The sequence below is a fragment of the Theobroma cacao genome, chromosome 1, assembly GCF_053813885.1.
Source record: "Theobroma cacao isolate CCN51 chromosome 1, ASM5381388v1, whole genome shotgun sequence".
NCBI lineage: Eukaryota > Viridiplantae > Streptophyta > Magnoliopsida > Malvales > Malvaceae > Theobroma > Theobroma cacao.
The window spans coordinates 14756509-14773417 of NC_142639.1; the positions used below are offsets into that span (position 1 = coordinate 14756509).

At 35.8% G+C, this 16909-nt stretch overlaps 3 protein-coding genes across 6 annotated transcripts; 1 reads left to right on the forward strand and 2 right to left on the reverse strand.

The window, feature by feature from the left end:
* Positions 1 to 983: 983 nt before the first annotated feature.
* On the reverse strand, positions 984 to 5722 carry LOC18612578 (P-loop containing nucleoside triphosphate hydrolases superfamily protein). 3 transcript variants are annotated; one of them, XM_018125552.2, is made up of 10 exons: positions 5582 to 5722; positions 4183 to 4258; positions 3892 to 4000; positions 3729 to 3810; positions 3308 to 3393; positions 2999 to 3102; positions 2756 to 2886; positions 2573 to 2666; positions 1890 to 1945; positions 984 to 1343 (listed from the first exon to the last, which is right to left on the reverse strand). In XM_018125552.2, the coding sequence occupies exons 2-10, from the start codon at positions 4225 to 4227 to the stop codon at positions 1247 to 1249; spliced, it is 804 nt and encodes a 267-aa protein (XP_017981041.2). In that variant the 5' UTR covers positions 4228 to 4258; positions 5582 to 5722; the 3' UTR covers positions 984 to 1246. The 3 variants fall into 3 exon arrangements, with proteins under 3 accessions (XP_017981041.2, XP_007049516.3, XP_007049515.3); XM_007049454.3 differs by having other exon boundaries at positions 4183 to 4250; positions 5582 to 5721; XM_007049453.3 differs by having other exon boundaries at positions 4183 to 4420; positions 5582 to 5717.
* A 31-nt stretch (positions 5723 to 5753) lies between these two features.
* LOC18612579 (uncharacterized) lies at positions 5754 to 10173 on the forward strand. Of its 2 annotated transcripts, XR_016027895.1 has the most exons (8): positions 5754 to 5990; positions 6250 to 6626; positions 7149 to 8275; positions 8947 to 9035; positions 9233 to 9320; positions 9433 to 9498; positions 9655 to 9768; positions 9860 to 10173. XR_016027895.1 is itself a non-coding variant. In XM_088809008.1 (4 exons), the coding sequence occupies exons 2-4, from the start codon at positions 6281 to 6283 to the stop codon at positions 9037 to 9039; spliced, it is 1566 nt and encodes a 521-aa protein (XP_088665134.1). In that variant the 5' UTR covers positions 5754 to 5990; positions 6250 to 6280. The 2 variants fall into 2 exon arrangements, 1 of the variants encoding a protein (XP_088665134.1); XM_088809008.1 differs by lacking the exons at positions 9233 to 9320; positions 9433 to 9498; positions 9655 to 9768; positions 9860 to 10173 and having other exon boundaries at positions 8947 to 9039.
* Positions 10174 to 10271: 98 nt separating this feature from the next.
* LOC18612580 (ribonuclease 2-like) lies at positions 10272 to 16658 on the reverse strand. Its single transcript, XM_018125541.2, has 9 exons — positions 16280 to 16658; positions 16178 to 16206; positions 15558 to 15631; positions 14871 to 14972; positions 14747 to 14750; positions 13690 to 13781; positions 12363 to 12524; positions 11857 to 11926; positions 10272 to 10622 (listed from the first exon to the last, which is right to left on the reverse strand). Exons 1-9 carry the CDS (start codon positions 16567 to 16569, stop codon positions 10567 to 10569), a joined length of 879 nt encoding a protein of 292 aa, XP_017981030.1. The 5' UTR covers positions 16570 to 16658; the 3' UTR covers positions 10272 to 10566.
* Positions 16659 to 16909: the final 251 nt, after the last annotated feature.

Genomic DNA, 16909 nt, shown 5'->3' on the forward strand with positions numbered 1-16909 from the left:
GTCAAAATCTTCACTCATTACCTTTTAGTATATGTAGACAATAAAAAATGTTGGCTAGTTTATTAACTGAGTGTGTGAAATAAATTTGTGGAAGATTGGCGCCCTTGAAACTCTTAAACTTAATTCTAGTACTTGGCAATTAGTGTTTATAATCATGATTCTGTAACCTGGCCATGGAGGATTGTACAACTTCAGTGGAAATATGTGAAAATACCAGTAAGTGAAACCTAGTAAACTAGTCACCGATCATCAAGTGTCACTGCAGGCTGCAGCTGTTGGGAGACAAAGTTGCTCTCCTCCTGTCCTGGAGCCTGGAGGAGAGCATTGCATAAGTACCTACTCGATGTCAAAAGAGGACCGAGCTTCATCTGCTTTCTGAATTACCTCATACGTGGAACTGGTCCAAAATGCCTAATAAGCTGAAGACTATATGCGAATTTAAAAACCCAGCAACATAGCTAGTAATTCATCTCCACGGTGAAAAACTCGTTAGAATTAGACAACTGGGGATCCAAAGGAAGCCAAAGATCCTTTTGAGTTTCGACGGTCACGCAAAGCATGGTTTACAATTTCCCCTGCCTAATTCAGCCAAAGGTCCAAAGCCATTGTTTTCCTGACACTGCCAGGCCCTGTTTAGCAATCATCCAAGGAGATGCTTGACTTTGCCATGCTAGTTTCCATCATCCACTTGCAAAGCATAAGGGGTTCTTATTTTTTAATTAGAGCCTGTAAATTCGGAGTCCAAGAGGACACAGAGAATAGGGCAATGTGAATAAATACTACAGCAAAGAAATATATTGTGCACACCCTTCTTTGCAGAAAGTTGTAATATTGCCCAGTTGTTAGAGCAAACCGTAGGATGCATTTCTATCTTACACAAGTCCATGGCCATTTTTCACAAAGTGGTTTTAATTGAGATCCTTTGCCACATCTCTACCACCATTATCATCTTCAAGACAAGCCAAGAAATGAGGTTACGTACATTCACAAAGAAAAGAGATACCACAAGATCAAGCTTGCACAAGATATCTCAATTATGGTCCATTCAGAACCTTGGGTAAAATCAGTTCAATAGTTTATCATCCAAATTGCTTTTTAATCCAATTGTACATTCAAAACTACCACAGTCAAAACGGTTCTCAGCTCAGTTTGGTATAACATTCTCTGCCATCTTTTTCGTAAGTTATCTACAGAGTGAAATTTGGAGCATGTTTGACGTTTCACAGCAACCGAAGCATCAACAGGCCTACTCATCATCTTCTGGATCAAAATCTCTGATCTTCACATCAGCATCTTCACCATACTGAATGCAGTTGTCAATTTGAGCCAGCACATATTGTATGCTGTAAAAGACAACAGGCCACCATTATCAATGATAAAACAACCATACATAAGAACATAAATTGTTAAACAAAATAACCACTCAATCCAGTGACATTAGTGGCTTCTCCAAAGGACTCGTCTCACTTTCTCACTATCAACCCTTTCTTTCTGTTATGTAAGTGTTTTCTTACTATTAGTTTGAAGTAAACAAAATACGGGAAAATCTTTGACTACTAGGAGCTTAATTTAAACCTAAAAAGAGCAAGTCACACAACAAGTGGTTCCTCAACTATCAGCACTCCCAAGAAATTACTCTTCCTTACAAAATCATTAAGAAATTACTCTTGCTAAGACGTCAAACACAAAAAAATATAAGATTCAAAAGCAAGGCCACCATCTTAGCCTTTTAATTTAAAACTTAAATTAAGAACTAAGTTGGCCTATTTACCACTCTAATTAGTTCAGTTTAAATCAGGAAAGCACAAGATTAAAGTGTAGCATCTACAGTGAGCGCAATCAGATCAAATCTCATGTGGAGGAGTGTAATCCACCCACACAACCTTTACCTGCTTTCCTTCCTCAAGTCAAGTGGGATAAAGCTCACCATGCTATATTCATCCACCTAACATGCAAAAGAAACAATAATTTGATAAAATATAGCATGATATAACAAATCCAAGTAATATAAATGGTATATTAAACAGCAGCTATATAAATAGAGAGATTTGTATTGTGTGATGAAAATACAACTACATGAGCCAAAAATCAATGGTGATACAAAAGTTGCAACAATTGATTTGAGAATACATGTTTAAAAATTTCTTAACACTTCATAAAAGTCTCACTTAAATGTAAAGAATACCCTGAAAGTACATATAGCTTCAGATCAAACAACCAAAACATGAAAATACCCCCTTAGCTGCGACAATGAAAATCTTGCTATGAAGAACAAAATATCGAACATACTCATTCAACTGGAAACTAAATAGTGCAACTTCAAGGGCAATTACCATAGGCACATCTAGAATATGATCCCAGAAATAATTAAAAAAAAAAGAACCATCTAAGCATTCCGAGAGACTATAAGATATTGTTGAAAATAACCAAAAGAAAAATTATTATAAAATAATATCAAACCCTCCTTTCTTCTGAATTACATGGCCGGTATGAACAACCAATCCATGCCAAACAAATCCCAAAATAACCAATGCAATGTAGATATTGGATCCTGAATGACTTAGTATCTCACCAATTCAATCAAAGATTTATTTAGCTTTTTAAACCGAGGAGCCATCCGTTCATTTAACTCTGACAGAAGAAGCCGAGGCTCTGGATCCAAGTAGCTAAGAACAACAAAGATGTTGGTTAAAAAGAAAAGAAAATAAATAAAATGCAGGTTGGAGGAGAGTGGGTTAAAGATGAAAATGCTCACTTTTCAACATCCCTCTTGTTTGTTACAAGATCCATTTTGGAGAGGATATTAACATGTGGTAATTCAAGCTGGACCATTGCAGAAAGGGATGCCATGCATCCACTAATGAACTTGGTAACATCCGTAATGAACTGATACACAATAAAAATATAGATATAGTAAATGTGCACAACCAATGACAAAGACAGACCAACTAAATTTGAAAAAGAGAGACATATGTGAAGATGCAGAGCTTAGACAAACCTGTGAATCAAGCAAGTATACAGCACATACATTAAAATTCTTGCGCTTCAAGTGCTCCACAAAGTTACGGAGAACTGGTACATGTGAAAAGAGTTCTATCTGGCCTATAATATAATTTAAAGTTAGCAAAATTTATCCACATGTGTAGTATGGTTCAACAAATAGTACATCAGAGCAGAAAGCCTAATTCAGGGACATAATACCCAACAAGTATACCCCTGCCAAGGTAAAAGGCAAGACACTCAAATATAACTTTCAAGCTTTTACTTACAAAATACTAACATACCATATCCAAACTAAAATAGATACCTGGGCAGTCAAATACTAGATAGTCATCATCCAAGTAATTGTCCAATTCTTCAGTCAGCCAATCATCCAGATTTTCTTCAAGATGTCTAGTTGGATATTAAGGTTAACAATTTTGCTCTCAAAATCTAATTAAGAAAGGAATAATAAAAATTGATGTCTCTGTAGCCGTTGAAGGATCATATAAGTGCTGAGAACACAGGGACGTGGAATAAAATAGCCAGAAAAATCCCCACAAACATTCACAGAGCTTAAACACTTGAGCACAAGCAATAGTCCAAACAGATATAATGACATAACAGCAATCAGATAACCCTAAAAATAGCAAGAAACTAAACCTTTTCCACTAACAAGAATCACGATAATGGGAAAACGCTGAAAAATGAAAATTCCCTTCACAGGGCAAGACGAGCAAAAAGGATACTCCATGCAGTACATAAGGCCACCATTGGGACCCAAACCAAGTTCCTCCATAACATCATCCAAACTAATGAGCTCCCTTATATCTGCAAAGAAACAAAGCTTAATCGCAACAAATCCAGAGAAAAAGATAACAAGTAGAAAAATTCAAGCAGAAGGTTGATTACCCATGGCTACTGGATAGTCGAAATTTTCTGCAGCAGGATCTAGGTTCACAATATTTATTGACCGTCCAAGGGTTTCACAGTGATGGTATAGGCTAGAGCAGTAGGTTGACTGATCCACAAGGACAAAGTCACTTTAGTTTACATTGTGATGCAAATAAGAATTCATTGCCCAAATGGACCAAAGACAGTAATATACGTTTTACATTTTCCTGTCACAACAGAAACCAGAAAACCCACGAACATCGACCTCATTTCATATCCCTGAAGAGAATTGTTGATAGACTAACTCACCTTTCCACTGCCGGCAGGACCGATAACTAGTTGTGCATAGCCCATGATAGCTTCTCAAACTTTTCAAACTGCTTCACTAACTCAGAATGAGCAGATGGAATTGAAGATCCGCAATGATGCAAGAATTGCAACAGTGATATATGCAGTACACCACACACCAATAGCGAACAACAAATTCAAGAAATCAGAGTGACCCATAAACAGTGGTGAGAGAGAGACACACACAACATTAGCTAACCTGATTTATCAATATCAAAGAGAAAACTTGAATTACATTTTAATTACATTAAGCATTAAAACAAGATAAACTCAAAAACAATCCCACCAAGAAACAGAATAATATCATCCTCAGCTCAAACTAACTACCAAAGATTTAAATAGTGGCTTGCAGCTGCTGTTTTATAGGCAGGCGAGCTCCCACAACTGCTATTTCCAACTATTGAAATGAAATATAAAATCACATCACAACAATAAGCAGCCGCAAAATAACATGGTAGTGGCTCATCACCACTGTAACAGACCAGAATAATCACACTCTACTATCTACCTGCAACATAATAAATTCTTTTTCAACTTGCAATAAAAGATTTTCAACATCAAACACCCAAAAACCACAAACACACCTAGAGAAGCAAATCATTTAACACAAATTACTTTCATTTCTTTTTTTGAAAAAAAAAGATTCAATTTTACAATGAAAGTTCCTCATTGTTTTCTTGAAAAGTTTTCAAACAAGTCTCAGCAGTAGGTAAGACACAGACAGAGATAAACAGCAAAGGTAGCATCTTGTCTTACATGGCCATGCTTGGATTTGGAAGGGGGCTATGCCAGCTATTTGAAAAAGAAAGATGACCAGGCAATCTACTTTAAAATGGAGCACAAATTGTTGTGCAACAGTAATGATGGGGGAGGACATTAAGGAGAGCATGAGGATGATTTGGCAACAGAAACAGAAAAGGCCAGCTGTGGGCGTGAGCATGTGGGTTAGGAAATCCAATTAGAAATTAGGGAGGTGCTTTTATACATTGGTGGTATGTTGAGAGGGAACTATTGATAAGACGTTATTGAAATATTTTCAATACGAATTGCAGGAATTAACATATTCTTCTTATTTTACCTCAAATACTCCGCAACGCTCCAACTTCATCCAGTTTATTATAGGTAGGAATTTTGTGTATTAACTCTTAAGCCCAAAATTTTAAAGAAAAAAGCCATGAGATGTAGTGTAGAATAAAACTCATTCCAAAATCCATTAAGACCAAAATACAGAACATAAGAATGTTGATCATTTAAGAAGAGCAACATAACCGAAATTTGTAAAATCAAAGTAAGCAAAGACGCAAATAGATTCTGAACAACGGAAAGAAAAATATTATTAGGGTTAAAATCAGTTGATTACCTGAAACCCTGAATGCTGGTTTCCGCTACGAAAATGGGGATTCGAAAGGTTGCCCTTTTTTTTTTTTTGGGTTTTCGCAAGGGAGAAGACTCTAACCCTCTGAAGACCAGGCCTGAACTGCACTCAAGGCATTTAAAAACTATTTAGGGCCTTGCCGCCCCTTTACGCGGTTATACGCTTGTACTAGTGTACTAGTAGTTTGCTTTGAAACGCACCGTTTACTCCGCCCAAGACTCGACTTCCCTTCTCCTCTTCAACCTTTTCTTTCTTTCATTCTTGGCTTCCAAATAATATAAGCCAGTTTTTCTTTCTCCGTTTTTTCCCCGAGTTCTGTCTACAGGAAACGAAACAAGAAGCAAAAGCCAAATTTCTAGCTCCGGTGATTGAAAACTCTGATTAACTTAGAAAGGTTGTTCCTTGATTTTTCCTCTTTCAACTTTTTCTTCTTTACAGCTCTAAGTTATTGGAATAATGATAAAAATATCCTTTCAATTTGTGGGTTCTGTTCCTGTTTCTTCTCATAATAATTTTGAAGATATTTCTTATTTTGTTTCTTAAGAATCCCGTCGTAATTTTTTTTAAGAAATGGTATCTTTATCCAACTTTCCTTCAAAATCAAGGTTTTCCAGTTTCGTTTGGCTGATTTTGGATGATTATTTCGGATACAGGGAGGAAGAAGCTTACTGTAAAGAGAAAAAAATGGTTCCTTTATTTTTATCTGAGCCAAACTGGGATGATGAAGCTGGAGATAATGAAGCTACCCATCTGATAATTTCGCTTTTAAATCAATTGGATTCAGTTATTTGGTCGCTGATGATCTCTGGAGGTCGTTCTGAGGCTCGGCTATGGCTTTGCAATGCCGTTTCGAGCATAAGCTCCATCTCTCCTCACCAACAGAGAGAGGTTTTTATGAAGTTGTTAACATCCACGCCGACAAGGAGGGGTTTAGCATCTCAACTCTTGCAAATGGTTTTTGAGAAGAGGCCTAGAAAAGCTGGTTCTATCTTGGCCAACAAAAGTTACTTGCTTGAAAAGTTTTTCCAAGGCAAGTTGGTTTTCCATTTGTTTTTCTTTGGGTTTTGTTTTGTGTGATTTTTGTTGCACTGCTATGTTCCTTAAAGGTGAATTTCATTCTGTGGAATGTTAAGTAATCAGTAGCTACAACCTTCTTCCTTTAGATGTAGATTTTAGTTTATTGTTTGGACATTCTTTTCATGAACAAATGAGCTTTCGTTTCTTTGAATTGCAGTATTAATTCTTACAAAGCATTTGACTGAAATTTAGAGGTTGAGATTAGTGTGAATTTTATGGTGTTCCAAGTTGGTTTTGTTTCACTGTTTGACTAGTATGTTTTGTGTGATTTGGTGCACTCCATGTCCTTCGTAAAGTTGAATTTCATTTAGTAGAATGCAAACTAATTGGTAGCTGAAACCTAGTTCTCTAAGCTCCATGTATATTTTAGCTTCTTCAAGAACCTTAAAGTTACTATGATTACACATGTTAGTGGTTGAGATTAGTGTGAATTTTATTGTCTTTTGATTATGCTAATATTGAATGAATCATGCAGGGAACCCAAAGCGAATAATACAATGGTTCTCTAATTTTGGAGATGGTAGTGGATTGGAGCATAGAAAAGGTGCAAAGGCATTGTCTCAATTTGCTTTTGTAAATAGGGATATATGTTGGGAGGAGCTTGAGTGGAAGGGAAAGCATGGGCAATCACCTGCAATGGTTGCCACAAAGCCTCATTACTTTCTTGACTTAGATGTCCAACGAACAGTGGAAAATTTCCTTGAAAATGTGCCTGAATTTTGGTCGTCCAGTGAGTTTGCTGAATCACTAAAGGATGGTGAAATTCTATTCATGGATACAAAGTTCTTTGTTGAACTTTTTATTGATTTGATGTATAAGGAGGATTTAAGAGATCTATGGGACACCATAAGTGTGTTTCTTAAGGAGGAATCATTCTCATCATTGTGTCACCACCTTCTTATCTCTCTTGAGGAGGGTGAATTCTGCATCGTTCTGGAATTGCTTCGTAGATATATCAATCCAAGGATGGAACCTAAGGATTTTGGTAATCCATCTTGTGTCCTGGAGTTTATACTTTACAAGTATGGTGATTTGGAATCTTTTGATAAGCTACTTCTGTTAAATGCTATTATCAATCAAAGGAGACAGCTTCTTCAGCTCGTACATGATGAAGAGTATCAGGATAAACATGAGCAAGTCAAAAATATTGTATCTCAGATGTGCAAAACCTCAACTAATGCTTATAGTTTGGCTTCAATTCTTAAAGAGTGTGTCAAAACAAAAACCGGAGAAGCAATAAAATTGTTGGGGCTTTATTCGTGGGTTATCTACTACAGATTGTCTGAGGAATGCCAGACACTGGGAACCTGGGAATCTTTATTTCTGAGTAATGGGATAAGGTTCCGCAAATCTGATAAATATTCTTTGCTTCATCATGAAGTCTCCTTAGAAGAAAATGAGTCTGAAGCAGTTGATAGAGCATCAATTAGGCGTAGGAAGAAAAAGAAAAGCAGAAAGAAGAGAAGAAGGGATTTTGGTGATGATGATAGCTATGACAATGGATTTCTGGATTTTGATACTTCAGATAGCAGGTTGGGTTTGCAATCTGGTGGTGGAAGTTGGTTGCTATCTATTGATGAATTTTGTACACCATGGACTAATGTGAGTTCGTTGCCTTCATCCTCTATCCATGTTAAACTTTTTGCTGCTGTAGAAAATGGTTAGAACTTTGCTTTTGAAATTGTTCATTGTTCTACTGCTTCCATGTGGTGAGAAATGTTCATGACATGCAATGATATTATCATAAATCTTGTAAACAAGGCATTTTTGGTAGGATATATCAAGTTTAGACCGCAAGTGCTACTGAAAGAAGCATTTATCATTCCTACTGTAGGAGCCCAAAATGAATAAAAAGGAAGAAACAAGGAAAATAGGTCCATTTATCCTTTGTTTTCCTTAATATCTATATGATATGTCAAGTTATTTCCTATATTAACTGATTCCATAGAATAGTCAGTTTAGTGATGAATTTCTCAGTCATTCCATGTTGGTATTCCACTTTCTTTTATACTGTTTGAGATGTGATAGATAAATTAGCATTTCCAACCTCTTCCCCAAAATGCCCTTGCACATTAAATAAAAGTTCTAGAAAATTTATATAAGAAATGATAATCTACGAAAAGATTTCTATTACTTTGTCAGTATTTTTTAAAAAATGAAGTAGAACATTCAATATAGAAGGGTGGCAGTACTTCCCATTCATGCCATATTTTTTTATTAACCTTGTTGTCCCCTCCTGTGGTTTTCTGATCATATCTTTATGATGATTGTAGGTAGATTTACCTGAGCACCTTTCAAATCACTGCTTGTCTACATGGATGAAGTGGCTTCTTTCCAAATGGAGTAACATGGCTTATGCTTGGTAGGAGAGCACATCCCTTCATTGCTTTGTAATGTTTTGATTTGTGAAGCTTATAGAATGTTCCTTTAAAATCAGACAGATATCCCTTTTCCCTGTCTAAAACAATGATCTGTTATGTATGTACAAAAGCGGGATGGGCAGGTTTTGCTGTTAGTATTGATGGCTATTCTAACATTTATCTATGCAATTCTTGCCAGATGGTTAACAAGTTTGTTTATTTGGAGGTGAAACTTCAGCCAACGGCCATATTTCTGTGCTTTCAACTGATAAAGGATGTGTACAATGGTGCGTTGCATTGTATTGAGCTTGATAATTGTCTTGGGCTCAGCTTTCAAATATGACTGCTTTTTTGGCTGATAGGAAACTTTTGTTGACTAATTTTGATTTTGATTGGCAGGCTGGTTTGATTTCATGTGATACAAACTCACTGTAGGGTTTAGTTTTTGCCAATTTGTCTTGAAAGGTATCTTTGAAGCATTATTTCTTCCTTCATCATTATACATGTTAGGCTTTTGATGATTGCAAATACCTAGAATTTTACCAGGTTGCATGACCTTTGACAAGCTAGCAAGGCAATCAAAACTTATTCATTCTAAAGTCAGTATTGTTCTTGTTACAGGATAACAAATTAACGGAAATAAGATTGGAGAAGCTGAAATTTGAAGAACTGATGATCTCTTACGGGAGCTTTTTGAAGTACTTGGCTTGAGCTGTGAAGATCTTGGATCTTTAGGTAATTGATTTCCTTTTGATGTTTTCCCTCAGCTAGGGCTCAAAAGCTTTTGCAGATGCTAACATTTTGTATGATTTTCATCATGCTGCAGTGAATTTTAATGTCCACCGCTGCCCTTAAACCCTTATCATGACAAGACAGAAAGGTCAATTGAACTTTCAAGTTTCAAAGCCAAGAAATAAAGGCAATCTGGACAAATTTGTGTTTTCTCAGCTTGATCTGGAGAGCTCATCTTGTCAGCGTCATTGCATGCCTACTGTCATTCTTCTAAAGCATACAATGCTGGATGAAAATGAAGCACCCAGAAAAAGGGGAATCTCCCTTTCTGATCTGTAACTTTGCATTGGATATCTATGCTTTGATTAATGCTCTCTTATATTATATTTATCACTTTGTTTATTGTTATACGCCGGAAGCTGATTAACTAAATCTTGCAAAAATAGTTTGCAGAATAAATCCAATTAAGTTATGAAGTCCTGAGGATTTATAGCCTACACAGAAAATGGGGAGAAAGGTTGCTGCAATTCCTTACGACACAATATATAATATCCATCATCCGGCTAGGGGACTCAAGTTTACAACTTGTTTTCTATTTCACATAGCCTGCACGTTTATTTCTCTTACAATAAGGTAATCGGTAAATGTGATTAAGAAAAAAGGATCATAGAAGGACATTTCTTCTGATGATCAAATTAAACAAGTTGAAGAGTTTAATTGAGGAACCCAAATACAGCCATGTACAACGCAGTATCCAATTGAAATTTGTTACATTTTGATACAGAAACATCAGCCCAGATCTCAGAGAGCTTCATCCTCAGATGTCCATGCAGCATCAGTTTCAGATTCATCACGCCCTGCAAGGAAAAAGAAAAAGCAATGACCTTAAGGCCCAAGAAGAGGGAAGAATTAAATTTTGAGTATGACTTTGCAATAACACGCCCAAGAATGAGCAGACTGCAAATGTAACCCAAAATCTCTGAAGGACATAAAATCTCCTGTTAAGGTAGGTTGTCTGTTAGTACTAATGGGCCTTACCAACAAGCTGCAACATGCAACTCATCTAGCTTTTTCAGATTCTGACATCGTTCCACAGATTATATTATAAGGCCCCAGAATTATACTCATGGTAATGGATTGGCAAGCTTCCTAACTCATGTTGGCCAAACATCATAATATGAAACTAGATGAATGCCCAAACCTACATCCTTTTATAATGTCACCCAACTTCCCGCTTTAAAGAAGGTAATATTTTGTTGATCACAAAAACTACTTAAAATTCGCTCCTCAGTCTATGCCAAAAATATGTCAGTCATTTTATTTCCCTGAAGTGATTCCAGTTCAGTAAAATACTAGGGATCTGACTAAAGCCTCAAAACCAATAACATTAGTTTTTTGTACTCATTCCTTCCCCTGACCAAATCTGACCACCTTCCTCTCAACATCTCTAATTTCTATGTTTGCCTTGTTAATTAGCAGAGACTTGTTACCAACTTTCAAGTTCTGAAAGGGGGCTTACTGACAACTTCAACTTGATTATGAGCAGAAATGAATGATTTCCAACTTTTGGGTAAAGAATAATTCAAACACAGTTACAGAGCCAGCACATGTAACATTACTGATATGAAAACAAGTGAGAAACTATCTGAAAGTTCCTGAAATCTCATAGAAGGTATGATTATGAATTTAGGGCTGCACTTAAAAGAACGTAAATGGCATAAAAAGGATGAAACTATGTCAGCTTAGAACTAAAACACATAATCAAAGACCTTGGTCTATTGTGATTCATTTACAGATCATGACCTCAAGACTTTAACAGGCCAAAACCTAATAAAAATCCATATTTCCCATATGCATAAACAGTGCCAAACATTTTGTTTCACCATACTAAAACTAGCTAAAATATGGAGAAAGGCTGCAATAATCATAAAAACTTTTCTTGAATGCAAGCACAATGTTGATGCGCACACATTTAAAAAATTAGACCCACTTCAGACAGATATCTTTTCTTAATAAATATGAGGTGATCTAGTCTGCTGTACATTTTTATGGCAAAGTGATATCACTGGCCTACAGTTCAAGAAAACTTACCAAATGACACGTATGCTGGAAAGCTTACATACTTTGGACATGAGGTCTTTGAAGCCAAACAGTTACGAGGCTGTACCAAGAATAAATAATTTCAAAACATGCATCATTTATACAATAAAAAGATGACTTTAATATAGATATCTCATCAGAAAATAAAGATGGTACGGCATACTCAAGAATCATGCTAGATAAAGGCTTTCTGCTAATCCATATCAAAGGTCCTGATGATCCGATCAGTTGCTCTCTTTCAGTAAAACAAAAAGCACGGTTTTTTAGCAGGAACTCAGAGATTAGCACTGCTAACACTAGGTTTCTTTAGCAACCACTACATTTGTTGGTGGGTTACTCTGTCTTACAGAATGGATGATGGACTCTTCCCAGCTAAGTCCAATCAATGTATGGACATAATAATGTATTGTTGAGTACATCAATTGTGAAGTACATGGGGGTACAAAGCTCATAACAGAGTGATGCAAATTGTGAAGAGTGACTGGTCAGAATCTAACCTTGAAATCCTTATAGAAGCATAAACGAATTTCCTCCACAGCATCTTTTGAACAAACAACCTCAGGTGTTGCCTGGAAAGAATTCTCAATGGCAGAGACAATGCCTCCAAGAGGATACCTTTCGCTATTAGAAGGAACATATCCAGCTTCATTCAGTATTTTCTGCAATCAAATGATTGTACAAGAGACTTATTAGTCAATTTGATAAACAGATAGCACAACATATTATTTCCAATATGAGCTAATCTGAAATATAATTCCTAAATAAAATTAACTACTAACAGACTAACAAAAAAGATGACACAATCAACTTTACTCAGCAATAGTCATAGATTTCAAAAGAAGAGATCAGTAACCTATCCATCAGACTTTTAGATACAACAAAAAATGTAAACCAAGATGGCTAGGCAACAGAGCACCTAATGAAGGGTATAGGCAGCGATCAAAATAATGGAGTTAAAAATTTTTGTAATTTGTTAAAATAGATGTGCAAATGTACTGTTCATGCAAGTTAAAAAAAATATTAACAAGTGACCAATTGGACTTGAAAATTCAACAATTTATATATTACATCCGGCTCAGAAAGATTCCTTTTTCTCGTTTTTCAATCCAGATCTAGTTGTGGCTTGGATGGAGTCACCTGATACAGGCTAGCAAACCTTTCAAAAGCCAATCAATAAACCACACCTTGTTTATACTAGTCTTGATCTTTCAAAAATAATCTATGCTCCTTTTACAAATCTGATTAAACAATATCCTTGCTACAGTCAGCTTGATATTCCAGGCAAATACCTGGTCACTCTAACAATAAAGTATGTTCCATTAGTATAAGGTTATATTTTGAAGTATAAAAATAAGCAACTTATTTTAAAAATACCGAGCCATATAAGATAGCAGTTTCATGCCTGAGTTAAAGTGCTAATAATTTGCTCACATTGACAGAGACACGGCTTACTCTTTCACTAACAAAACTATCCCAACGATACCGAAGACATATGACATAGAATATTGGCAGGAAACAGAAAGAAAATTGTTTTTCTCAGTAAGCATTCAATTATCAAGAATTCAGAAAAAATTGACAAATGTCACCAAAATCCCATACTTCTGGCTACTTAATAGTAATATGTGTCAACTCCAATAAAAATACAAGAACAAGTAATTGATAACACACTTTTGGCTTCCTGGATAAAATTTTCCCCCCCTAAAAAGGGAGTTAAATGCACATCCCAACTCATGGTGATGAGTATTTAGGACACAAACTGAACAACTAATAAACATAGAATTGTTTCTGCACGTATAAGACTAAACCAGCTTTTCTAAAACTTACTGTGACATTATATTTGAAGTAAACATTGAGGGTTGTTAAAAAGTAGCTGTATTCATCCCGAAATACTGGAAAGGAGCAAGTTCCATGCTTCTCTGCAAGTGAAAATGCAAAACTTATAAGCAGCAAATATAAATAGAGAAAAGACGAGCAAATGCATACAACTTTCTCTCAAATTTTAAGCCTGCAAGTGCTTGTTCATCAAAATTTAACCAAATTATTTGTCAAAATACTCTTTAGGAAAGCAGCACACGTGCAAGGTTGCCACTGAATCCTCGATACTGAATAAAGGATCATTATTACTTCCTTAGGGACTATCACATTCTACTCTTGTTTCAAGGATAACATATATTGCAGTGATTCATTTTAGTAATACTGAAAACAACCCTTTTAACATGTTACACCACAGTAGCTATCTAAAGGAGTATATATCCAGACATGATACCAGTAAATTACTGTGATATGAAGGTATCATAAATATCACTTGTCATCATCCACAAAATCCCAAACCCAATCCGAAGATCATAAATCACATAGAAAATCCATCATGTCTTGTTATAAAACATGTTAATCATCTTTCACTCTTTGTATTAAAGCCTCCCATTCATTCACATATTGATTTATTAGTCTCTACAGGCCAATGAAAGCAAAGGAAGCGAAATAGGCCATTATTAATGTAGTCAACTACTAGGCGCTAGCATTCCTTTTATTTTCTTTCTTTCATTTTTGGTCAAATGGTTGATGACTCAATGATGGCTAATTTATTCCCATCCTTTTCACCCATCTGGTGTGCTTAAGCTTGAACCTATGACTTATAATCTGCCACAGATTTTACGTATGGTAAGAGCTGTCATTAAGCACTAGCATTCACATGGACCATGGCTCTAAAATTGCACCGACAGAAGCTATTTAAAGAGGGTTCAAATGTACAGCATGCCCATGATCTCAGCATCCTAATTAATACCTCATACTTCTGTTCCAATTTAAATAGAGAAAAATATATAAAATGAACATGATATGTAAATCATATCATATGAAAACAGAAGCTGAAGATACTTACCCCACTGTCAATGCACATGCCCCATTTCGGCCATCATAGAAACAAGAATGAAGCAATTATTAGTTTTATGTCACGGTGTGAGTAATGATTTAGCAACATATAGAGATATACAACTAATATCCACCTCATGAGCCCAAAATAACCCTCTTCCACTGTAGCAAGTCGATGATTGACCACAATATAAGGATGGCCAGTACTTCTCAAGTGCATCAAGCAATGTTGAGATCTACATGCATTTAGTAACAAAGATCAGGCAGGAGAGCATATTGACATGACACGTGTGCCAAACCAAATACACCAAACAAAGAGTAGTAAGAGAAAAAAAAAAATTTATGGAAAAAGAGAACTAATCTAAGGATATATTCTGGGAACTGGTAGAATACAAGTCAGGACATAGAGGAAAACATGTGCCAATATAACAGCTTTTAAAGTTTTAACTCTTAACTTTTTCCAGAAATCAAGCCAACTTTTGAAGTTGCAAAGAAACTGAGATAGGTTCTTGTGCTATAACCTTTTAAGACATCTCTATGCTATAGATGCCTAAAGATAAAAAGAAGAAACTATAGAACATAATAATTAGAACAATGACATAGTATCACAAGGTGTCAATTATATCATCAGCACATGCTCACTCTACATAGGTAAAAAAGTTAATAAAGAAAAAGTTGTCGGGCAGGCTTTAAAGCATCTCTATACATAAGCTGATTTTGTAAAATATAAAAGCTCTAGGGCATATGCATCACCTCAGATGCACTAATCAAACAAGTCCAGAAAGGATGTGATTCCAAATTATATTACAGAAACAACACACCTCTTTGACATCAAATTGAACTTGGGCACAACAGGAGGGCCATGTTCCATCATTATAATCTGGCCACAATCCATCTATCAAGCAGATAAAAATTTTTTAAAAAAGGAAAAAAGATTAGTACATTTCTTTTGATTTCGCCTTGTCTATAATGGATAACATCCAAAAAAAAAAAAAAAAGGAAAGCACAGTTGGCTCTAGGAACAGTGGAAGGGCGGAAAACTTAAAAGCTATTTGAAAATCTCTCTTCCTTTAATATTATTACTTTGAAAATGAAAAATAGAAAAAAAAATTGTGACAATTGCAAATTTTAAAGCTTCCCTGCCCTTCATTTCTTACTAGAACTGAAAAACAGAGCACAGCATTTTGACACATAATTTGATTTTTACAGACAGGGAATTATCTGTAATATTCCACTGAATTTCAATCCAAGTCTCTACAATTTAAAAAAAAAAAAAGAGATGAAAATTTTCTAAACTTCAAAAATTGCTAGCAAAACAATCTAAAGCAGCCTTTTGAGCTCCTAGGTCATAGTTAACGTATAATCATACAGTCAATTATTTCAATATATCAAATAATAATAATAATAATAAATAATAGTGTATCCATGGGCAAACACTTACGAATGGTAAACTCAGTTGGAGAATTGGCGCTGCAAGGAAAAAAGAAGTTTAAAAACTTAATGAAATTGGAGTAACAAGAAATTGAGAGAATGACTAATTTACCCTCGGCAGCAGGCGTTGGAGGAGCAGCAATGGCGAGTTCCGTGGCAGATGGTGCCAGGCCATTGAAGAGACAAAGCGAAGTAATCGAACTCCCTCTGTCCTCCTTCTAGGCTTCCATCCACGCCTCCTATCAAACAGATAACCACCGTTAAGGCGATGCAGAGGAGGGATTGGGCAGAGAGAGACGCCATTGCCTGTGACTTTTTTTCCGTGTAAGAAACTCGTTCTGAATTTATAGGAGGGAGGTAGCTGGAGGGAAGGACAGAGTTGTCATTTCGGGTCGTTGCCATAACGGACGAAGCAGGTGCAAAGCAATAATTGAAAGTAGAAAGGGGGGTGGTTGGGGAACCTCGTTTCAGCTTGGTTTCGGTCTGGGACAGTTGCCGTTTTTTAATTTTATTTGGCTAAAACGCTAGGCCCGAATATCTGCCAATTTTAACCAATGGGGAATTTCACAACTTTGTTGGATTTCTTTCTCTTTCCAAACTGACGGTACGAGATTAGATTATTATAAAAATTAAAATCACAATCCAAATATTATTTTCAAACCTAATTTAATTTTAGAAGGGTAATGCTAAAATATCTAAATTTCATCATTTTACCATATTTGTAACAATCTTGTAATGTCAT